Source organism: Pongo abelii, chromosome 2 (assembly GCF_028885655.2).
Source record: "Pongo abelii isolate AG06213 chromosome 2, NHGRI_mPonAbe1-v2.0_pri, whole genome shotgun sequence".
NCBI classification, from domain to species: domain Eukaryota; kingdom Metazoa; phylum Chordata; class Mammalia; order Primates; family Hominidae; genus Pongo; species Pongo abelii.
The window spans coordinates 196,065,877-196,086,547 of NC_085928.1; the positions used below are offsets into that span (position 1 = coordinate 196,065,877).

General features: G+C 41.7%; 1 protein-coding gene across 3 annotated transcripts in view; it reads right to left on the reverse strand.

Annotated features, from left to right (window-relative positions):
* Positions 1-20,671, reverse strand: part of ETV5 (ETS variant transcription factor 5) — a 62,601-nt gene that overhangs the window by 22,851 nt on the left and 19,079 nt on the right. For all 3 annotated transcript variants that reach the window (XM_002814376.5, XM_063722378.1, XM_002814375.6), the window contains exons 6-7: positions 11,694-11,823; positions 10,464-10,751 (exon numbers count right to left, since the gene is read on the reverse strand). In XM_002814376.5, coding sequence (XP_002814422.1) covers positions 10,464-10,751; positions 11,694-11,823 — 418 coding nt within the window. The remainder of the gene's footprint in view (positions 1-10,463; positions 10,752-11,693; positions 11,824-20,671) is intronic.

Below are 20,671 nucleotides of genomic sequence, written 5' to 3' on the forward strand. Positions count from 1 at the left end.
TTACGGCAGAACTTCTTCAAGAAACCTTTCAATGGTCTTTGAAGAAGTGTAAATTCCCATCTCAGGTTTACACTTGACATTTAGAACACAGGCACAGGCAGCATGCCGCAAACCTAAAGGGAATTCTTTCAGAAAAGAGAGACAAAGTTGTTTTTAAAAAAAAAAACAAAAACAAAAAACAAAACAGTCTTGCTCTGTCACCCAGGCTGGAGTGCAGTGACTCGAGTGACTCGATCTCAGCTCACTGCAACCTCCGCCTCCCGGGATCAAGTGGTTCTCCTGCCGCAGCCTCCCAAGTAGCTGGGAATTTTAGTAGAAACGGGGTTTCACCATGTTGGCCAGGCTGGTCTTGAACTCCAGGACTCAGTGATCTGCCTGTTTCAGCCTCTCAAAAGTTTGCTGGGATTACAGGCGAAAGCCACGGTACCCGGCTGATGAAGATATTCTTTTAATTTTTTGTTGAGATGGAGTCTCACTCTTGTCCAGGTTGGAGTGCAGTGGCACAATCTCAGCTCACTGCAACCTCCATCTCTCGGGTTCAAGCAATTCTCCTGTCTCAGCCTCTCAGGTAGCTAGGATTACAGGTGCCTGCCATCATGCCTGGCTAATTTTTTTTGTATTTTTAGTAGAGACGGGGTTTCACCACATTGGCCAGGCTGGTTTCGAACTCCTGACCTCAAGTGCTCTGCTTGCCTCGGCCTCCCAAAGTGCTAGGATTACAGGTGTGAGCCACCGCGCCCGGCCGAAGATATTCTTAAGGCCTTATTTTTGTAAAGTGCCCACATCTTGTGCTACTTGAAAGGAATGGTAGTAACGCCTTCCATTTTCTCTCCCTTTCCCCTCTGCCACCATCCCAGCACCTTCGAAGGTGACCTCCAGAAATCAGTTCCTTTGATAGCTCCGAGATGGCATGTGCCGCTCAGTTCTGTAACCAGAGCCTCTGCAGCTGGCAGGCCGGTGGCCTCACTTCCGCTTAGCGCTCATCTTCTCCCCTTCCAGAATGAAACTCTAGAGTTGGCCTGGTATGGCCTCCTCAGGAAAAGGTACTTCCACATGGGCACTAGCCAGCAACCTCATTCGCTCCCCGCGGCATAACTTTAAGGATGCGCAAAGCTTAGAGGCCTGTGATCTGCAGAACGGATTCTATAATTGGGATTGTTCCGTACTGGTTTGTTTTGAGAGAGCAGGAGTGGCCAAGGGGGATCTCAGGGATAGGTCACAAAGCCAACATATTTGGAAGAAAGATTCTCAGAGCTTGCTGCTGATAATGTCTTTTATGTGCAGAGATTAGTAAAGTCATTCAGTCCTTGTCCTCAAAATACATCCTGTGAACTTTACTCACTGACCTTCACTTGTACCACCCTCCCTTCTCCAGTCCTTTTGAAGTATCTAAGAATGTGTTGTATACATAATACAGCTACAACAAAGATGCCTCTAATTTACCAAGGCAGGCAATCACTTTCAGTGAAGGCACAGCCTGGTTCCTACCAAACCTCTTCTTCCTCCCCTTCACCTCCTCCCTTCCCTCCACTCCCACCATTAGCCCAACAGAGTGCACGTGTAAGCAACTCACATTTGGCGAGCAAAGGGAGACTTCTGACTCCGAGTAAGCCTAAATTCAATAGGTCACAGTTTAAGGCTTTTTCGGTGCCAGTTTATTTAAAGAACTAGTTATTTATTTATTTGTCAGATTTATATAGCGCCTTCCCTCCCACGAGCTCACCCACACTCCCAACATTTGGTTTACGTTATGAAAACCGTTAGATGCTTTTTCTGCATTTCCTTTCTGGTTTCTGCTGCCAGCACGCAGAGTAAACACAATGCTTACAGGAAAAAAAAAAGGAGAAAAGGATCTGACAGAGCCTATATGGTGATTATGGGTGCCAGGTGAAGCAGTGACCGTTTAAAGGCCAGCTGAGAGATGATACATAAAATCTACCAAGAAATCAACGTCATGCACTTAGTACTTCCATTAAGGCTCAGGGAAGAAGATGGAAAATCGAGAAGCAGCATAGCTGGGTAAGAGGCTGTGGCTGTGAAGTCAGAACATCCTGGGCTGAAATCCAACCTTTACCACTTAGTAGCTGTGTGACCTTGGATGAGTTATCTAACTGCTCTGAAGCCTCAGTTTCCTCTCCAAAAAAATAAGTACAGCCAGGATACCTTGTAAAGATGATGTAAGATAATGTATGTTATAAGGCCCAGCCCTGTTATAACACTGGTAAGTTCTCAATAAACATTATCTTCAACTGCCTCACCTTCTCCCCACAACTCCCAAGCTAAAATCAGAAGATATGCAAATATGGCTGGGCACAGTGGCTCAGGCCTGTAATCCTAGCACTTTGGGAGGTCGAGGCGGGCAAACCTTGTCAGTTCCTTACATGAGGTCGGGAGTTTGAGAGCAGCCTGACCAACACGGTGAAACCTGTAACCGTTTCACTGTTGACATGGAGTCTCGCTCTGTCGTCCAGGCTGGAGTTCAGTGGCGTGATCTCGGCTCACTGCAACCTCCGCCTCTCAGGTTCAAGCAATTCTACTGACTCAGCCTCCCAAGTAGCTGGGATTACAGGTGCCTGCCATCACACATGGCTAATTTTTTTGTATTGTTAGTAGAGACAGGGTTTCACCACGTTGGCCAGGCTGGTTTCGAACTCCTGACCTCAAGTGATCCACACACCTCGGCCTCCCAAAGTGCTAGGATTACAGGCGTCAGCCTGTAGCAGTGGCTCAGGCCTGTAATCCCAGCACTTTGGGAGGCCGAGGCAGGCAGATCACCATGTGAGTTCCCTATATGAGGTCAGGAGTTTGAGACCAGCCTGGCCAACACGGTGAAACCCTGTCTCTACTAAAAACACAAAAAAATTAGCCAGGTTCAGTGTCGAATGCCTGTAAACCCAGGTACTCGGGAGGCTGAGGCAGGAGAACTGCTTGAACCCAAGAGGCGGAGGCCAAGATCACGCCACTGCACTCCAGCCTGGGTGACAGAACGAGACTCCATCTAAAAAAAAAAAAAAAAAAAAAACAAACAACATAGGCAAATAAAAGAGAAGATCTTAAGGAACTGGGAGACTATGACACACACAAGCCACGCACAAATCAAAGGAGCCCACTGGTTGCCTTTTCAATATCCATTCTCCTTTTTCAGAAAGAGAATGCTGATTTTTATTGGAGGTGGCAATGTGCCAACTTCACAATGATGTTTATTTTCCTGCAATATAACGAAGGGCCAGACACTGTCCCTAAACGTACACCAAAGAACTCTGAAACAACTCCATAAGGCCTGCCAACATTGCTGAGACTCAAATGGGCCCATTTAAACTTTAAGAAGACATTGAAAGATAAGGAACAAAAAGGCATGTCCTTTCTAGGCCTACCTGTTTGTCTGACTTCTCAAGATCAAATATGGGAGAGGGATGGTGATGAAACTAAGACATGTCCCCAGGATATCAGATGGTGAAAGTATTAGTTGTAGATATAACATTAATAACTTTGGCTGGGTGTGGTGGCACACACCTGTAATCCCAGCACTTTGGGAGGCCAAGGCAGGCAGATCACCTGTCAGGAGTTCAAGACCAACCTGGTCAACATGGTGATACCCCACCTCTACTGAAAATACAAAAATTAGCTGGGCGTGGTGGTGTGCCCCTGTAATCTCAGCTACTAGGGAGGCTAAGGCAGGAGAATCGTTTGAACCTGGGAGGGGGAGGTTTTAGTAAGCCGAGACTGCACCACTGCACTCCAGCCTGTGCGATGGAGTGAGACTCCGTCTCAAAACAAAACAAAACAAAAAATATTAGTGTAATGATGAAAAGATTAGGGATAAAGGCAGCATTACATTTTAAAAACTTAACATTAAACAATGAAGTTTCTCAGTTTGTGATACCTACATTATTTAAGGAAGTGTCCTTTAGTATAGTTTGTGTAAAATAAAAGTGATTTTCAAAAAGTAAAATTGTCATAGAAGCTAACATTTACTGAACACCTTCTCTGTCCAAGCGTGATTTTATTTAATCTACCCAATGCTTCTATGTGGTATCTATTATCCTATTTTCAGACGAAGAAACCAAAGTTTGGAGAAGTTGAGTGCCTGCCTGAGGTCACACAGCAGCAGAGCAGTGATTCAACCCCAGATCTGTCAGTCTGTCCAACTCCAGAGCCACTGGCCTATGCTGTTTCTACAATCATTTTAAAATACTCTCTGGATGAGAGTTAAATAAAAATCATATAGTCCAGGCAACCAGAAAAATCCCATATGTTTAGAAATTAAGAAACATATCTATAAAGAACTCCAAGGTTGAAAGAAATAATAGAAAATACTTGGAGCTGAATTTTTAAAATACTGCAAATCAGAACCTATGCGATGTATCTAAAGCAGAACTTGGGTAGGGAGATCAAATAACTGATTGTCCAAACCAGGATCCTTTGGAGAGTGCAAGAAGCTATTAGCAATCACTTCTAAACAAGGCATAGACAGACCATAAGTGACCTGGCAAACTTCCATGTACAGTCACCCCAGCCTTAAGAGAAATTTTATATGGTTTTGTGCTTACGTATTATAAAGAAAAAGGGCTAAAAATTAGTGAGCTAATCATACAACCAAAGAAGTTGGATAAACAGAATAAACCCAAAGAAAACAAAGAATAAAGTATTTTAGTGAGAGCAGAAATCAATGAAACAGAAAACACCCGAGAGAGAATAAGTAAGGCCAAAAGTAGATTTGTTGAAGACAATATCGTTTGCCAAGACTAAGGAAAAAAAAAGGTCTATATAAATAATATCAAAAATGAAAAAGACAATTACAGATGCTACAGAGATTTTAGAAAGGGCACCATGAATAACTTTATGTCAATTAATTTGAAAACTCACACAAAATGGACAACTTCTTAGAAAAATTTATTTACTAAATTTATTCAACTAAATAGAAATCCAGGGCAAAACTGTAAAATGTGAAGACACTGAGCCAGTAATTAAAAATCTTCCTACAAAGAAAATGCCAGGCCCAAATAGTGTTACCAGTAAATTCTTCAAAAAGTTCAAGGAATAAAGACTTCCAATTTCACATGAGATATTCTAAAATACAGAAAAGGGAAAACACCCTCTACTCATTTGATGAGTATAACCTTAATGCTAAAACCTAGCAAGGACAATATAAGAAAGAAAAATTATGTACTTTCTCAATCATGAAGACAGGTGTGGAAGTCTTACATATTTATATTAGAAAACCCAAACTCAGCAATGTACAAAATATAATACAGAATAAACAAGTTAGGGCCGGGTGTGGTGGCTCATGCCTGTAATCCCAGCACTTTGGGAGGACAAGATGGGTGGATCACCTGAGGTCAGGAGTTTGACAGCAGCCTGGCCAACATGGCGAAACCTTGTCTCTACTAAAAATATAAAAATTAGCTGGGCGTGGTGGCGCCTGCCTATAATCCCAGCTATGCGCCCAGATGGCGCCACTGCACTCCAGCCTGGCTGACAGTTAGACTCTGTCTCCAAAAAAAAAAAAAAAAAAGAATAAACAAGTTAGGTTTCTCACAAGAATGCAAGGTTGGTTTCATATAAATCAGTGTAACTCACCATATTAAGAAATTAAAGGAGAAAATTATTTGATCATCCCAAAAGAGGCAGTATAAATGTTTAATGAATTTCAACCTCTATTCATGTTAAAAAACTTTCAGTAAACTGGGGATAAAAGGAAATGTCCTTTAGCTTGTTAAAAGGTAACAAGAAGCCTACAGTAAACATGATGAAATGCTAAAAACAAACCCTCTTAAGACTCAGAACTAAAAAAAACCTCTGCACTCTAACCATTACAAGAACATCATTCAGTCTGTCAAAGAAGGTTCCATTAAGCATCCATGAAACTCAGTTTCAGATCCCAAAGTGAATCTGTGCTGCCATACACAACATGTTATTAACAGGCACTTGGAGAAGAGATGCATCAGGCACATTCACTTTATTCCAGGCCAGGCTACAAATGTGACTTACAGTCAAGTTCATTCCTCTCTAAAAATTATTGTACTACAAAATCTGAAGGACAAAAAATGAATAGCAATTTACTTTAAGGGTAATGAACTTTAAGAGAGGAAGAAAAAACAAGAGGAAAAACGAGTATATAAAATCTCTTAATTTATCTAGCATCCTTAAGGAATTGGTAGTTTTTGTTAAATCAAAATTCCAGAAAACTTAGCCCATCCCTTTAAGCTTTGAATCCTCAATAATAAGCACTGAAGGAGACGTTCTTGACATTCTCAAACAGCTTAGGCTGTTTCCTCCTTCAGAAGACACTACGCAGTTGACCTTTTCCTGATGACTCCAGCACGACACATTATGTTCTGCCAATTACAGCATGCTAGCCTACCACAATACTGATGCCCTTAGGGGCTATCCAGAAGCAGAGGATTCTTCTAGTACAGAAGCATTTTCTTAAATGTTGCTGCTTCTTGGGTTTTAACCTCTTTGGTTGATGTCAAGTAAGTGAGAAAGCAGTGTATTCCAAAATTCTTAGAGATACATTTTTTCTTAGTGGAGCTTCTTCAGTTGAATTGTAGGGCTTTCCTCAACTCAAGATATAATGAAATACGGTTTAATAAAAGCCAAAAATATATATGGCCAGTACTATAGGAATATTTTTCTAAGTTCCTCCACCCAGCACATGTAAACATCATAAATAACACAATGAGAAAACTCACAAGATTGGGAAGGCTGAAGGAAAAAACATTTCTCCTCTTCCAGAAGCAGCTGGTCTTTCAGGATAAGTGGCACATGTCTGAACATGTCAAATTACATGTCTTTTCCCCTCTCCTTGCGGGGAGGAAATCACCGGTATAAATCATGGCTTTCAAACACAGTATTTATCTTCTAAAAATAAACTGAGTTGTGAAGAATTACATGCTAAGACTATATAAAACATTAAGAATGTACTTTTTTCTTTCTTCATTATTTTCTTAGAGATGGGGGGTCTCACTATATTGTCCAGGCTGGAGAGCAGTGGCACAATGAGATCATGAGAGTTTTGACCCGCTCTGTTTCTGACCCCTGGGCCAGCTCACCTCTGCTTAGACAATTTGGTGGTCCCCACTCCCAGGAGGTCACCGTATTGATGCTAAACTTAGTGTGGACACCTGATAGATCGGCATAGTGTACTACAGAGCCTAGGACTCCTGAGGTCAAGTGATCTTCCCGCCTCAGCCTCTCAAGTAACTGGGACTACAGGTGTGTACCGCCATGTCTGGCAAGGGTGTACTTTTGACTAGATTACATTTTAGTTATTTACGGTATAATTTTAGCAAACTTTTATCACTATCAATAAACATATGCCGAGGACTAGTAAGATACAGGGCTAAACGTGGTCTAAAGAAAGGAGCCTAAATCACAGGTTTTTATCTTCAAAGAGCTTACTCTATTCAACTGAACAGATACGGCATACCCAGCAAAACAAAAAAGACACACGTTAAGCACATGGGTTTGGATTAAATGATGTAGGAATTTATTAAGATTTTGTAGTTGAAGAGATAGATAGAACTTAAAAGTATAATAAAAAAACAGATAATGTTCAAGGTCAAAACAAATTTATCAAGGTCAATTACGCAGTTTTTATAGTAGACATTAGTGGATGTTAGCAGCCCAAATAAAATCATAACTGAAACAAATGGCGTAATTACACGTCATGAAAGTTTTTGGTTGCTGAATGTAGGACCCTGTATTTGGCTATGTGAGTTTTAGAAAGTCCTTTAACTGTGCTGAGGCTTGATTTCTAACCTGTAAAATGGGTTTTTTTCACTCTGCCTATGTCACAGGGCTGTTAAAAGTTTCAAATGAGACTCTCTTTACTTCTATCATGCAAAATACCATATATTTGTATTAGGGATTTGTTTTGAAGTAATAGTCCCTCTAATTTTAATAAAAAGTTCTAAGCCGAGAGACAACCTATAGTCACCAATAAAAGTAATCTGCCCCACTTTTGGGCAGGCATAAAAGTTATTAAATATATGATTATGAAGCTTGATATTATCCACGACTGTAATTTCTATTACTTTTACAAAAATCAAACCAGGGATTTTGGTCTGTCTCATTTTCTGTGTACTATCCAGTATCTAGAAGAAAAATCACTGTCATGTTTTTGATGCATTTTATGTCACACTGATATCACGTGGATGACCATATTAATAGACAAAGACAGTAGGAACAGAATTTGGTAATATGTGCTTTAAATAAAGGTGGGGTGGAATAAGGATGAGGGTAGAGAGAGCTGGATCACAATTTCTCAAAGTGTGACAAGACTATATCCAGGCCCCACCCCAGGCCCACACACTCTATCTCTGAATGTTAACAAGGACTCTGCATTGAAAATCCCCGCTCCACACTCCTGTGGGGACTCCTGTGCACTTTCAACTTTGAGAGGACAGCACTCTTGAGTGGAAACCCAAGTGCCCAGTGTTGTTTGTAATCGATTTGGTCACCTACAGAATACTTCCCCCTTCACCTCAATTACCTCAAGGATGTCTTTATCACCCCAGTGTGTGTGTGAGAGCTTTGAATTTTAGACCCATCAGTCCTAAAGGCAGAGTATAACAAGAAGTAAGTCCAAAATGCACAGGCAGACTTCAAGGAGGAATCACCCAAGAAAAGAAATACCTGCATTCTGGTTCCCTCCCCTCTTCCTTTCAACACCCACGGGCAAGTAACTCATCAATCCCAGGAATCCAAACCTCCTTCCTTCTCAGGGGGCTGGGTGGACTGGAGACAGGCTTATTTTACAGCTGAGACTGGGGCTACCCATCTCCCAATTCTCCAGGAGAACTAGGATATTTGTCTCCCAACTCAGTTAACTGTTAATACAGTATATTACATAAGCCCCTTGGATAAAAAACAAGGATTGAGGGGGAAGTATTAGATAAAGGAATTTTCTTTTACACTTCATGGTATAACAAATAGAAGTTTGCTAAGAATTTCAAATACTGAATATATACTCGACCCCACCCTTCCTCCCCAGTTTCCCCATAACCCTTGCAGAAAATCAGCAAGATGCTGTTTAAAAACACCAAAAAACCATTGAAATAAAAATGATATCTAGGCCAGAGTTCACAAATTGGCAGGCCTGCAGGGTGATTTTGCCCAGAGAAGTTTTGTTTAGTCTGCAGAGTGGTGTTGTTTTTAATTTGAATTAGTTGCCAACTTAAAAAAAAATCTACAATTTTTACATAAAAAACCAAGTAACCAAATTCTTCTGCACAAGTACAGGTTGTTAGTACAAGGTAACAATTGCCAAAAGCTCAGTGGCAGCTGTGTCCTCCAGATGAGCCCCCGGTGGCAATAGAGGCCCACTCCCGAGCCAGCCCCTGCCAACCCCGTCAGTGCTCACCCCTTGAGCCCTGTGTAACACAGGTGTTTGTGTTCCTTGGCCTAACCAAGGAATAAACCGCAACCAGCCATATTTTGCCGTTCTTAATGGTGACTTTCAGAGCAAAACGGGAAGGGGATCAGAACCAGAAAAAGGGACCTTATTTTTTCCCCTGCATTTCATCTAGAAATAAAATGACCTCCAAGTAAATACTGGTAGGCATCTGGAATGGACCAGGCCTGGGAAAGGTATACTCATATATTCTTCCTACTCCTGCCCCATTGCGGCCCCCACACCGATCCACCTAACGCAAGATAGATAGATATGAAATACCATGGCCACCATCTTGCATCCTTTGGTAATACTGTTGACAACTACCCCCTGTGGTCATCTCCTTATCCCAGAGAAACTTGAAATAAAAAAGGCAGGCCCCCAGCACATCTTCTGTAAAAGAAGGCCACAAGCATCTGAGATTCTACAATACCACAGATAAAGAGGTCAGGTTTGGAGTGTGCAGAGAAGGTTCCCTTCACACACTTTTTTGATAAATGAATGACTCTGGACAAGTTACTCCTGATGCCTCAATGTCTGTAGAAATGTAAAAACCGCCTGCAGTATAACCAGGAGATTTCTATCTCAAAAGCAGATGTACAAATAAGGTCCTTAGCTAATCTCCTACTGTTAAAACATGTTAAAATCGGATAAGTAATATTACCTTGTATAAATCAGCAATTGTCCCTTATATGTAAGTGAAATGGTAATAACCAAAGTTCAATTCTATTAATAGTAGGCAGCATCCAATGAGGAGTCAGGAACCTGCCCTCAGTGAGGGACAAGACTATCCTGGCAAGTTCTGTGAGAGGGGCGAATACCAGTTACCTCTCCCACCTACTTTATAAGGATGTCGTAGTCCATCAACCGTCTGGAGTACCTTGGGAACAGGGTGGAATATGAACAGTCACATTCGTATTATTATTAGTCTTGCCTCACAAGCTGCCTCAGTGTAATGATAACTTTTTAGGAACCTGGTAAATAGGACAAACTGCTTCCCCTCTCCCAGTGAGAAAGGATAGGGGTAAGACAGGCAATTAATGAAGAAGCCCAGATCAACACCCACCTCTGTTCTGATGGATACTGGTTTTCAGGCATCATCTTTGGCATCTGCAGGGGCTGATGTGGTGGTCGGGGGACCGCAAATGTTTGCTGCTGTGGTCCAGGCTCTGGAAGCGAATGGGGGGCGGGGGCGGGGCCCACACCTTGAACTGGGCCAGCTGCAGGGGCGTGCGCTGAGGTGGGCAGAGTTGCCTGAGGTGGGGGAAATAGGGGATTCTGATGGGTGGGTGAGAGGGGGGTTGTAGGAGGGGTTAATGGCTTGAACCCAGAGGGAGGCTTCCTATCATAGGCACTGTAAACAGAAAAAGAGAAGGAACCATTAAGCTGAAATGAAGCCATTAGCATGGTTACCAGGTCCAGCAGAAAGCTAGTTTGCAGCCCATTGTTGCCAGGAAATAACAGCATTAACATAGTTAAATCGCTCGTAACCCCGAGGGGATATTTGTACCTCTGAAAAGTGACAAACACACTGCGTCACAGGGACTTGTTTAACACTTCTAGCGATTTTTCTCAAGGATAATTTTAGCCTCTGCTTCCGGTTTCCTTTTTCCCTCCTTCTAAAAGAATTCTCCGTGTATGCCCGTGTAGGGTGGGTGGGTGAGGGGAGAATTTACGCTTTGCCAGGTGTTCTCTGGTCCCCTCTCCCAACTATTTCCAGGGTTCCCAGGAATTAGTCAGAATACGTGTTGAAGGTCCGTTTGTGCTGTGACATCATTTGAATTAACAACTCTTCTCCTCCCCCTTTCAGGCAAATCTATGTTTATCTTCTAGAGCAAAGAATGATTTAAAATTAAAGCTTCATTCCTGGGGCCTGGATATTCTTAAGTAAAGGGCACAAGCTTCAAGACTGTTTCATATATTCTGATTTGGAGATTACTTCTCTGGTGCTTAAAGTTCACATTAACATATGATAGACATGAAGAATTATATATTACCTGCCTCAGAGCCACAGATCAAATATCCCAGGATTGAGACTCTTTCCCTAGAAGGACTGGGTACCCTATGAACTTAGTGCTCTGCGGAGCCACAAGGCTTTTAACGGTTTTCTTTCGTGTGCAGTACAATGATCCCAAGGGGACTAGACTACACCCGGAGGATGACACTGCCATGAAAGAAGGATGTGTTCTACCCCAGGGTCTGCTGGGTAAGTAACATTGGGAAGGAACATTTAGCTTGATGGCTACTTCCAGAGCCTTTCTGGGCAGCCTTTCTTCGACTCCTCTTGCCCACTTACCAATAGTTGTAGAGGCACTTTTCTCCATAGTTAGCACCGAGAGCCTGCTCATGGCTACAAGACGACAGCTCAGAGGAGGGGCTGTGCAGCTCCCGTTTGATCTTGGTTGGAGGTGAGGCATGAAGCACCACTGAAATCAGAAGAGGGATGAGGGGGGAATAGAGAGAGAACAGCTGATTAACAGGGAGCACAATGCTTCCTTCTGCAAACCTTTTAACTAGCTGATTGTTCTTGGAACTCATGTCAAGTCACATGTCAGAAAAAGCAAAACGCTTAAACACACAACCTCCCATCTAAAGCCAATTAAATTCTTCAAAGTCAGAAAAAGTATCATCATCTGATACTTTTAATTAGCCAAGTCTTTTTTCCCAAATTTCTTTGGTCATGGGTCTTGCTTTCCAGAAGCTGCAAAATCCTTAAAAACCTTGCAGGTAACGGGTCTCCACCAAAAATGTAAGTGGCTGCAGACATGAAGAATTTTGTTTCCGAAAAGGACAAAACGACCAAAAATGTGTTGGTAGACATTACCAACACATTTAAGCTTATCAAAGGCTTAAAATTGCTGTGGCAAATATATTTCTTATTCAGATGCATATTTACAAATTAAATATAGAATTTTTAAAAAGTCCTTTCTCAAGGAACTTTAAATATCAGCTCTCAGCAAGAAATACTCAACTTTAGAGGCATTCCAAAAATTTTAAAAGCAAAGGAATAAAACAACAGACCAATCCACCACCTACGAAAGGCTAATGAATACAGAAAGCAGAAAGCCTGGCTACCTTTGTGCTTACAACATCTGCTCCAGGCCTGTCTCAGTGACTGACCAGCAAGAGTGGGTTTGCGTAACCAGTCCTTTCATAGATGGTGCAGTGAATTTTGCTGAATTCATGGAATAAATACATGGAGCTACTGCTTTTGGCTTGGAAGCCAACTACATATACCACATAGGATTCTGAGAGGGCAGAGTAACAAGAATTTTTCAAATCAAGGTGATTTACATGTAGTGGCCAAAATAAACCCAAAGAACAAAAAACCGAGTTTGCCTTTTCTGTCTTCTCTAGGAGCTAAATTGTTGCAGAAACAGCATTTTATCCAAAGTGGAAAGATGCATTTTGCGCTATAAGGGCTGCCTTCTAGTTCAGTTAGAATGGTTACTCCTTGTCTAGCTACCTTGGAAGGTGGGGAAGGAGAGCAAGTTAAGCTTCTGTGCTGGCCATTGGCCACTGTATCAAAGGTTTCATTAAATAGCTAACTACAGTCAGTGCTCTGGTGACCCAGTAACATCTTCAGTTTGACTCAATGTTTACTCCTAAAACATCTTTAGGAGTTAATTCTTAGTAATTATACTAGGTAGAACTAGCTAAACAAATCATCACCTTTCTCTCTCTGTCTCTTTTTTTTTTTGAGACGGAGTCTTACTCTGTCACCTAGGCTGGCGTGCAATGGCGCGATCACTGCAACCTCCGCCTCCTGGGTTCAAACGATTCTCCTGCCGCAGCCTGCTGAGTAGCTGGGATTACAGGTGCCCGCCACCACGCCCAGCTAATTTTTGTATTTTTAGTAAAGACAGGGTTTCACCATGTTGGCCAGGCTGGTCTCAAACTACTGACCTCGTGATCCGCCCACCTCGGCCTCCCGAAGTGCTGGGATTACAGGCGTGAGTCACCGCGCCTGGCCTAAACAATCATCTCTTTTCTATTAATATCTGATAAGACCGAACTATCTTCCAGCCAACTGGCCTCTCAGGTGCCTCTATAATCCCAAATTCTGAACTCGGGAGTGAATACGAGACAGATAACTCTATCACAGATGACAAGGTTATAAAGCAATGTTGCTGCAAAGTCTTGCCAGTGACTGACTGGAAAGGACAGGTTTTCATAATTCTTTTCTTATATAATGCCAACTGCTTTTCCTGAATACATAAAATAAGTTGAGAACTAGCAGATTATATTTAGAAGTCATTAGAGTTTCTCTCGTGATTTTTTGATGGTGACATCATGGCAGCCAACACTCAATTGTTATCAACTGTTTCAGATATTCAGACACAGAAAATAGCGAAGCTTGTTTGAATGTTGCTAGTAAATGAGAATTTGACACAGAAATCCCTTCCTCCAACACAGTAGATAGTCTGGCAGTTCTCAGCACTGCCCTGTGGTCACTGCCCTTCCTCTCACCAGTCTTCTGCTATAAAAGTTTTGGCAAAACAGTGAGGAAAGGTGATGATGACCCAATTTAAACAAAAGCTACGTGTCCTTGAAACGTCTACTTTTCTTGCTTTATCTAAAGATAATCATTTGCAATCACCACTTTACCTAAGTTTGGAAAGAAAACAATTAGGGTATTATTCAATGGTCTGATTTCAGGTTTTAGAAGTGTCTTGACATTGTCACATTATTATTATAACAGTTACCAATTTTGCTGACAAGTCTAACACCAGAGGGTAGGCCAAAGTTGCCCAGAAAGAAACATTTTGTGTTTGTTTCAGGAACTGCACGTATCTAAAAGGATCTAAGCTGCCAGCGAATTCTGATGTCTTGATTTCTTCAAATCCAGACAGTACTTGGTGTGTACCACATCATTTTGGCTCTAAATTATATAGTACCTTCTACCCCAAAACGTCTTATATGTGGAATAGTATATTCTTTATACAAAGGGGGAGTTCAAAAAGTATTTGCGTGAACAAATGGATTATATTTCCAATTTGTTCTTAACCGTGAAGGCAGGGACCACATCTACCCTACAAGGCAGGGTACAATGTTAGTTACATATACTGTCCCCGCAGGATAAAACATGGCAGGAACGAGAATGGAAAGTTTCACAGATCTACACTGACAGGAAAGCCACGAGGGGCCCTGTGAGTGGTGAGGAACAAGGCTCAGCTCCTCAAAGGTCTGTGGGACTAGAGGATGTGTGAAGGAGCCTAATTCTGGCATGTGTTAGTCAGAGATAGTGGTGTATTTAAAGCAGGAACTCAGAAGCCCAAGGAATGCTCCTTGCTTTCAGTCGGTTTCTTCATTTGTAAAATGAGGTATGCGATGCAGCCTTGAGAAATAAAGAAAAGGGCACAGCACCTTGCAGATGGTGCTATGATGTTGTGTAATTATACCCTGTGCTTTCAAAAATAGTATTTACCTTTGCACAGCTGACTTGCTAAATGATGACAGAGAGCCAGGACTATAAAGGATGGCAACAAATTGGAATTGAAAAGGGATCATGAACTCTTGAGGAAGTTTGAAAAGAAATGCTAAAAAAAAAAAAAAAAAAAAAGTTGACATTTGAGCTAATAAACATCTTCTGCAATTAGAAACTTTGAGTTTAAACTCAGAATTGTAGAAGAGGGGCCCACAAAGTCAATGGTGCCCTGACAATAATTCCTGCTGAATGTGGACTACCTTCTTTGTCATGAAGATCTTTCTTTCCTTCCTTCCTTCCTTCATTCATTCACAGTGTATCTTCGATGGGCCAGGTATTCTGGATGTCGGGGGTGTATGATGCTAAGCAAAACAGACATGGTTGGCCTGCATAATTTAGTGAGGCATCTGACTTTTAGCATCTTCTCAACGATGCAATTAGAGATAGATTAGGGCCTCAGTATGCTGAATTCAAGCCTTTACATTTATAGATAAGGATCCTGAGGCCCAATGGAACTAAAGGTCTTAGGGGTGCTGCTATTCGAAGGGAGAAGAGGCAAGAGCCTCCGCACTGTCATTTTAGTCATCTTCTACCACACTGACAGAAATAGGAGATACTCCACTCGCTCACTTTGTACATTAAAAATAGAAGGCATAAACCTTTTTTTCAACTAAACAAAAATACCACTTACACCTGTTTAAGCGAAAATGCTCTAGAACAAAGGAAAAATGGATGAGAAGAACTAATACCTCTGGAAAAGAACAAAGAAGGCCGACCAAGAAAGAGGCAGCCAGCCAGACCCCTTACCATTTCCTTTATGCCTAGTTGCTCTTACATACCTCATTTCATTCAATCTTCCCAATTCAGTGAGAATGCTATTAATGCTTCCATTGTCTTCATTTTACGAACATGAAAACAAGGCTCAAAGTCACTTGCCACAGTCTCACAGCCGGTCAGTGGCCAGGATTCCTACCTATGCAGTTCTTAGTCTTTTCATTGTATTGGCTCCCAGAAGGAATCTGAGAGAAAAAAGACCAATCAAAGAGGGAATAAAAGAGAAAGGGAAAGACAGAAGGAAGACAATATGGGAGAAGACAACAGAAGGATACTTTTTTCCAGCTCTCAGGGCTGTATCCTCATGTTTACCCTACACTCCCCAGTGCGAGCCACACCTCATACCCCTAAATCCACTCAAGGATTTACGCCTTTGTCTGGCTCTAGGATACCAAAATTAACCAGGATCTCTATTTCACCTCCATTGTCACAAGCAATGCCAACTCTGACTCCAGTAGCCTTCATTTTTTTTTTTTTTTTTTTTTTTGAGACAGAGTTTTGCCCTTGTTGCCCAGGCTGGAGTGCAATGGCGCAATCTCGGCTCACTGCAACCTCCGCCTCTCGGGTTCAAGCAATTCTACTGTCTCAGCCTCCCAAGTAGCTGGGATTACAGGCATGTACCACCACACCCGGCTAATTTTTTGTATTTTTAGTAGAGACGGGGTTTCACCATGTTGGTCAGGCTGGTCTCGAACTCCTGACCTCAGGTGATCCGCCTGCCTCGGCCTCCCAAAGTGCTGGGATTACAGGCGTGAGCCACCGTACCTGGCAGCCTTCACTTTTTGTAATCCTTGCCTCCCATTCTAGCATTCCAACTAAAAGATCTCACTCTCCCTTCTATAGTCAAGCTGATCAAAACGTTCTGCTCATTCAGACAGCTGCCAGCACTTCAGAAGACCTGGTATCTTCTACAGCCAGTCACTACTACCCAGACTCCGCACTGCAGCCATGGATGCCATCTCTCTCCCCAGAAGCCCTGCCCCGCCCTGCAACTGCTTCTAGACAATTGTCTTACTACCACCACTGAGGCAGGAAGATCTTGAGTGAGCTGTCTGGACCCCTATTTGACTATAAGAACTCTGCTAAGGATCTATGCACAAATATATATGACAGTCTTAGCTCGTCAGGGGTAGAAAAAAGAAGGACAGCTAGCTGATAAGATTTAATTAAGTCCATATCTGTGGGTATGCACAATCAAGTACATGTATTGCCTTGCAGACAACCATAACACTATTTTAAATTTAGATGTGATGCTCACAAGTCAACCAATTTCATAGTTGCTTTTCTTATTAGACTACCGAATTCCTTAGATTTTTCTATCTGACACAGGGATCAAAATCCAAGCCTGGTCCTAGTCAATGCAATAAGGCAAGAAGAATAAACACAAGGCAAATTAGAAAGAAGGAAAGAAAGCTGCCATTATTAACAGATGGCCTGGTTCGGTACACAGAAAATATAAAAATATCCACAAAGTATAAGAATCAGTAAGCAAGGTCATTGGCTATGAGGTCAACATGTAAAAAAACTTTCAATATACAGTAACTAAAACAATGTGAAATTAAAAGCATACACAATATCAACAAAATCATCAAATACCTAGGAAAACATCTAATAAAAGACATATAAGATGTCTACACTGGGCCAGGCATGGTGGCTCATGCCTGTAATCCCAGCACTTTGGGAGGCTAAGGCAGGGAAGATCGCTTGAGCCCAGGAGTTTGAGCCCAGCCTGGGCAACATAACAAAATCCCATCTCTACAAAAAGATACAAGAACAACAACAAAAATCAGCCAGCACTGTGGTGTGCACCTGGGGTCCCAGCTATGAGGTAGGGTGAGGTGGGAGGGTCACCTGAGCCTGGGAGGCTGAGGCTACTGTGAGCCGTGATCATGCTACTGCACTCCAGACTGGGCAACAGAGTGGGACCCTGTCTCAAGAAAAAACAAAGAAAAAAGATGCCTACACTGAAAACCACAAAACACTAAGAAAAATTAAAGAACTCTCAATAAATGGAAAGACAGATCATGCTCGTGGCTTGGAAAGCTTAACATTATAAAGATATCAATTCTTCTCAAATTTATCTATAGGTTCAATGTAACCCCCAACAAAATCTTAGCGTTACACAGAAGGGAGAACGAAGAAATTGCAATTATGCTTAACAACATGGATGAATCTCACAAATATGCTGAGCTAAAAGAAGCCAGACACAAAAGGGTACATGCCATGTAAGTCCATTTATATAAAGTTCAAAAAAAAGACAAAACTAATCTATGGTGTTTGAAAGTCAGGAGGGAGGTTACTCTCGAGGGGGTGGTGCCTGTTAAGGGGGCACAGGAGCCTTCTTATAGCCTGATAAGTTCCGTTTTCTGATCTAAATGCTTATACCGTTTGTGAGAATTCATCATGCAGCTGTACTCCTGTGATTTCTGTATGTTACTTCAATTAAATTTCTACTTTTTAAAAAAGCAGCCTGGTCGTCATCAAATAGCAGCACAGAGTTAATACTAAGATATATCACACTTTAGAAAATCTTTCTTCTGTGATGGTCTAGAAACAGTCTTCCAAAGAAACAACTCAGTTGTTTTAAAATAGAAAAAATAAACTGGTCCATTCAAGAGAAATAATAATTCCCTCTGCTGACAAAATCTGTTTACTGCCCATAAGTACAGGTCTGTGAACTGTTCAAGGCGGCCACCCCATGCCCATGCTAACGGTAAACTTCACTATTACAGCCCCAAGGATCAAGACGTAGGAAAACACTTTTGTTGAATGTTATGACGAGCGACAGTTCCATTCAAAAGGATTTTTTTTTTTTTTTTTTTTTTAGAAAGATGAAACCCATCTTGTCTAATAAGGCTTTCTTTGGTGTTTCATAATCATCAAAGTTTCAATTTGCCACAGACTTTGTTGTGAATACATAAAACATTTATGTAGCTGCTGAGTGTTAAAGAAATTGCCAATTAGTTACCCTGCGGTCTGAAGGGGAGAAGGACTAAGCCCATCCGGATATCTCCTACTTCACACACAGGCTTTGACCACCTTCCACCAGTTGCCATCCTTCAGGTTCTGTTTTGGGGTTTTCCTTCTCTCTTCTTCAGTTTCATTTACCTTCATCTGGGCCAGACTCATCTTTCCCAAATCAGCTGTGCAGGCCTGACCTCCAGGGAAGACCTTATTTGGTCACACTCAATAGTCATTATCCTCTTACTTCACATGGAAAGTTGTGTCTCACGACAGAAGCTGATCAGAGCACTGACACGTGCTTCTGAATGGCGTGTCCATGAGGCTGCAGCTCAGGGGGCTGGCCTAGGTCTCCAGAGGCTCCCATTACACTTGAACAAATGTGAAGTGGAATGTACACAAATAGTAATGGCCATATACTGCTCAGGGTTCATCATCCTGAAATGAAGGCCTTCTCCTAAGTCTCCTGGCCACCAGCTTTGGGTCACTGCTCCTCTCTGTGACCACTGCCATCTCACTTCCTTTCCCTCTAGAGGAACAATTACATACTGCATAGTCCAAGAATGGGGGTGGGAGGGGAGAGATGTCCGAGACACCTGCCCATACTATTAATATTCTATGGTTGTGGGAGTGAATAGAACACAGGGAAAGAAGGCAGAGGAAAAGATGATCAAGAAGAGGGACCTGGAAATATAACAAGGACACTGGTAAAGCAGAACCGAAAAACCCACCAGGGAAGAGCAGGTATGACCTCTTTTTCCCTGATTTACCCTTAACTTGTCTGAGTACTCCACTGGCAAAGACCAGAGGGCTTTAAGTCACAGGAGGGAGTGTACCTTGTGCTTCCAACATAGCGCTGCCTACTCTTAGCTCTTGCCTTTTTTGATGAATTTTGAGACAAAGCTCAAATACCTAGTTAGCAGGAAAAAAGATGTAGTTAGGGTAAGACTTATTTTTTAAGTTCTACAATATTACCAGAGAGGGTCAGAAATATTTATTTTAGGACTGAGCAGATTAAAAACTCATTTCACACATAAAATCTATTATACCTCAATATTCTTTGTAATTGCTCTAACAGCACTAGTGAATGACTCTAATAGTAGATAATACTCTGTTCTGGGAAACAAGAAGGTTCACAAGGAGATAAGGTTAAGTGGACAGGTTCTGGCACTTAAAAAAGAATATCTGGAAAAGGAGATGTCTGGATTTCCAAACCAAATAAGAGGCATGCTCAAACTTGTTTAACATTGATCCTGCCTGGCAAGAGTTTCCAAAAATAAAAATCGACAATGTTATCAAATTTAGTTAGGGGATACAAGTTCTAAAAGCGGAATTGGTGTAGGTATGGAAGAATGTGCCATTTTTCTTTAATATCTCACACAGCTCACCTGCTGTGTAAGGATAAATTCTCGAATTTAATAGGTGAAAAATCAGCCACAAATAGTAAAATCAACTATCGAGCAAGCCGTGCTAAAAACTGTTTAATGAGCCCCCAAAAGCCCTCTCCTTAAACATGCACAAACCATCTCTGACCCAATTATCTCCATCTGTGTCACTCTGTTCTTTCACCACTGTTTTAAGGTCAACACAAATACATGAATGTGAGAAGTGAGAGAATCAACAATATTAGAGATTTCTAAGTCTGAGGGCAGCATTTCTGGATGCTGTTTGCACTTCTATATATTCTTTAAAAATGGACCCTAAAAAAGTCGACAACTGGCCAAGACTTCAAAAAAGTCACTGTTACAGGGAAAATAAAAAAGCTAGGGAGACTGTTGCATATTAAAGAAGATAAATGAAGCATAAACATAAATGCAATGTGTGATTTTAAATTGAATCCTAGATCAAAACCATTATCAACATTGCTAGAAAGATATCTGGAGACAACTGGGGAATTCTAAATATCACCAAATAAAAGTTAATTTTCTTAGGCTATGTAGGAGAATGTCAATCTGTGGAGAAGCGCACCAGAGTATTTGGGGTGAAATGTTCTAATGCCTGAAACTTGCTTTCAAATGGTTAAGAAAAAACTATATATACACAGAGATGAA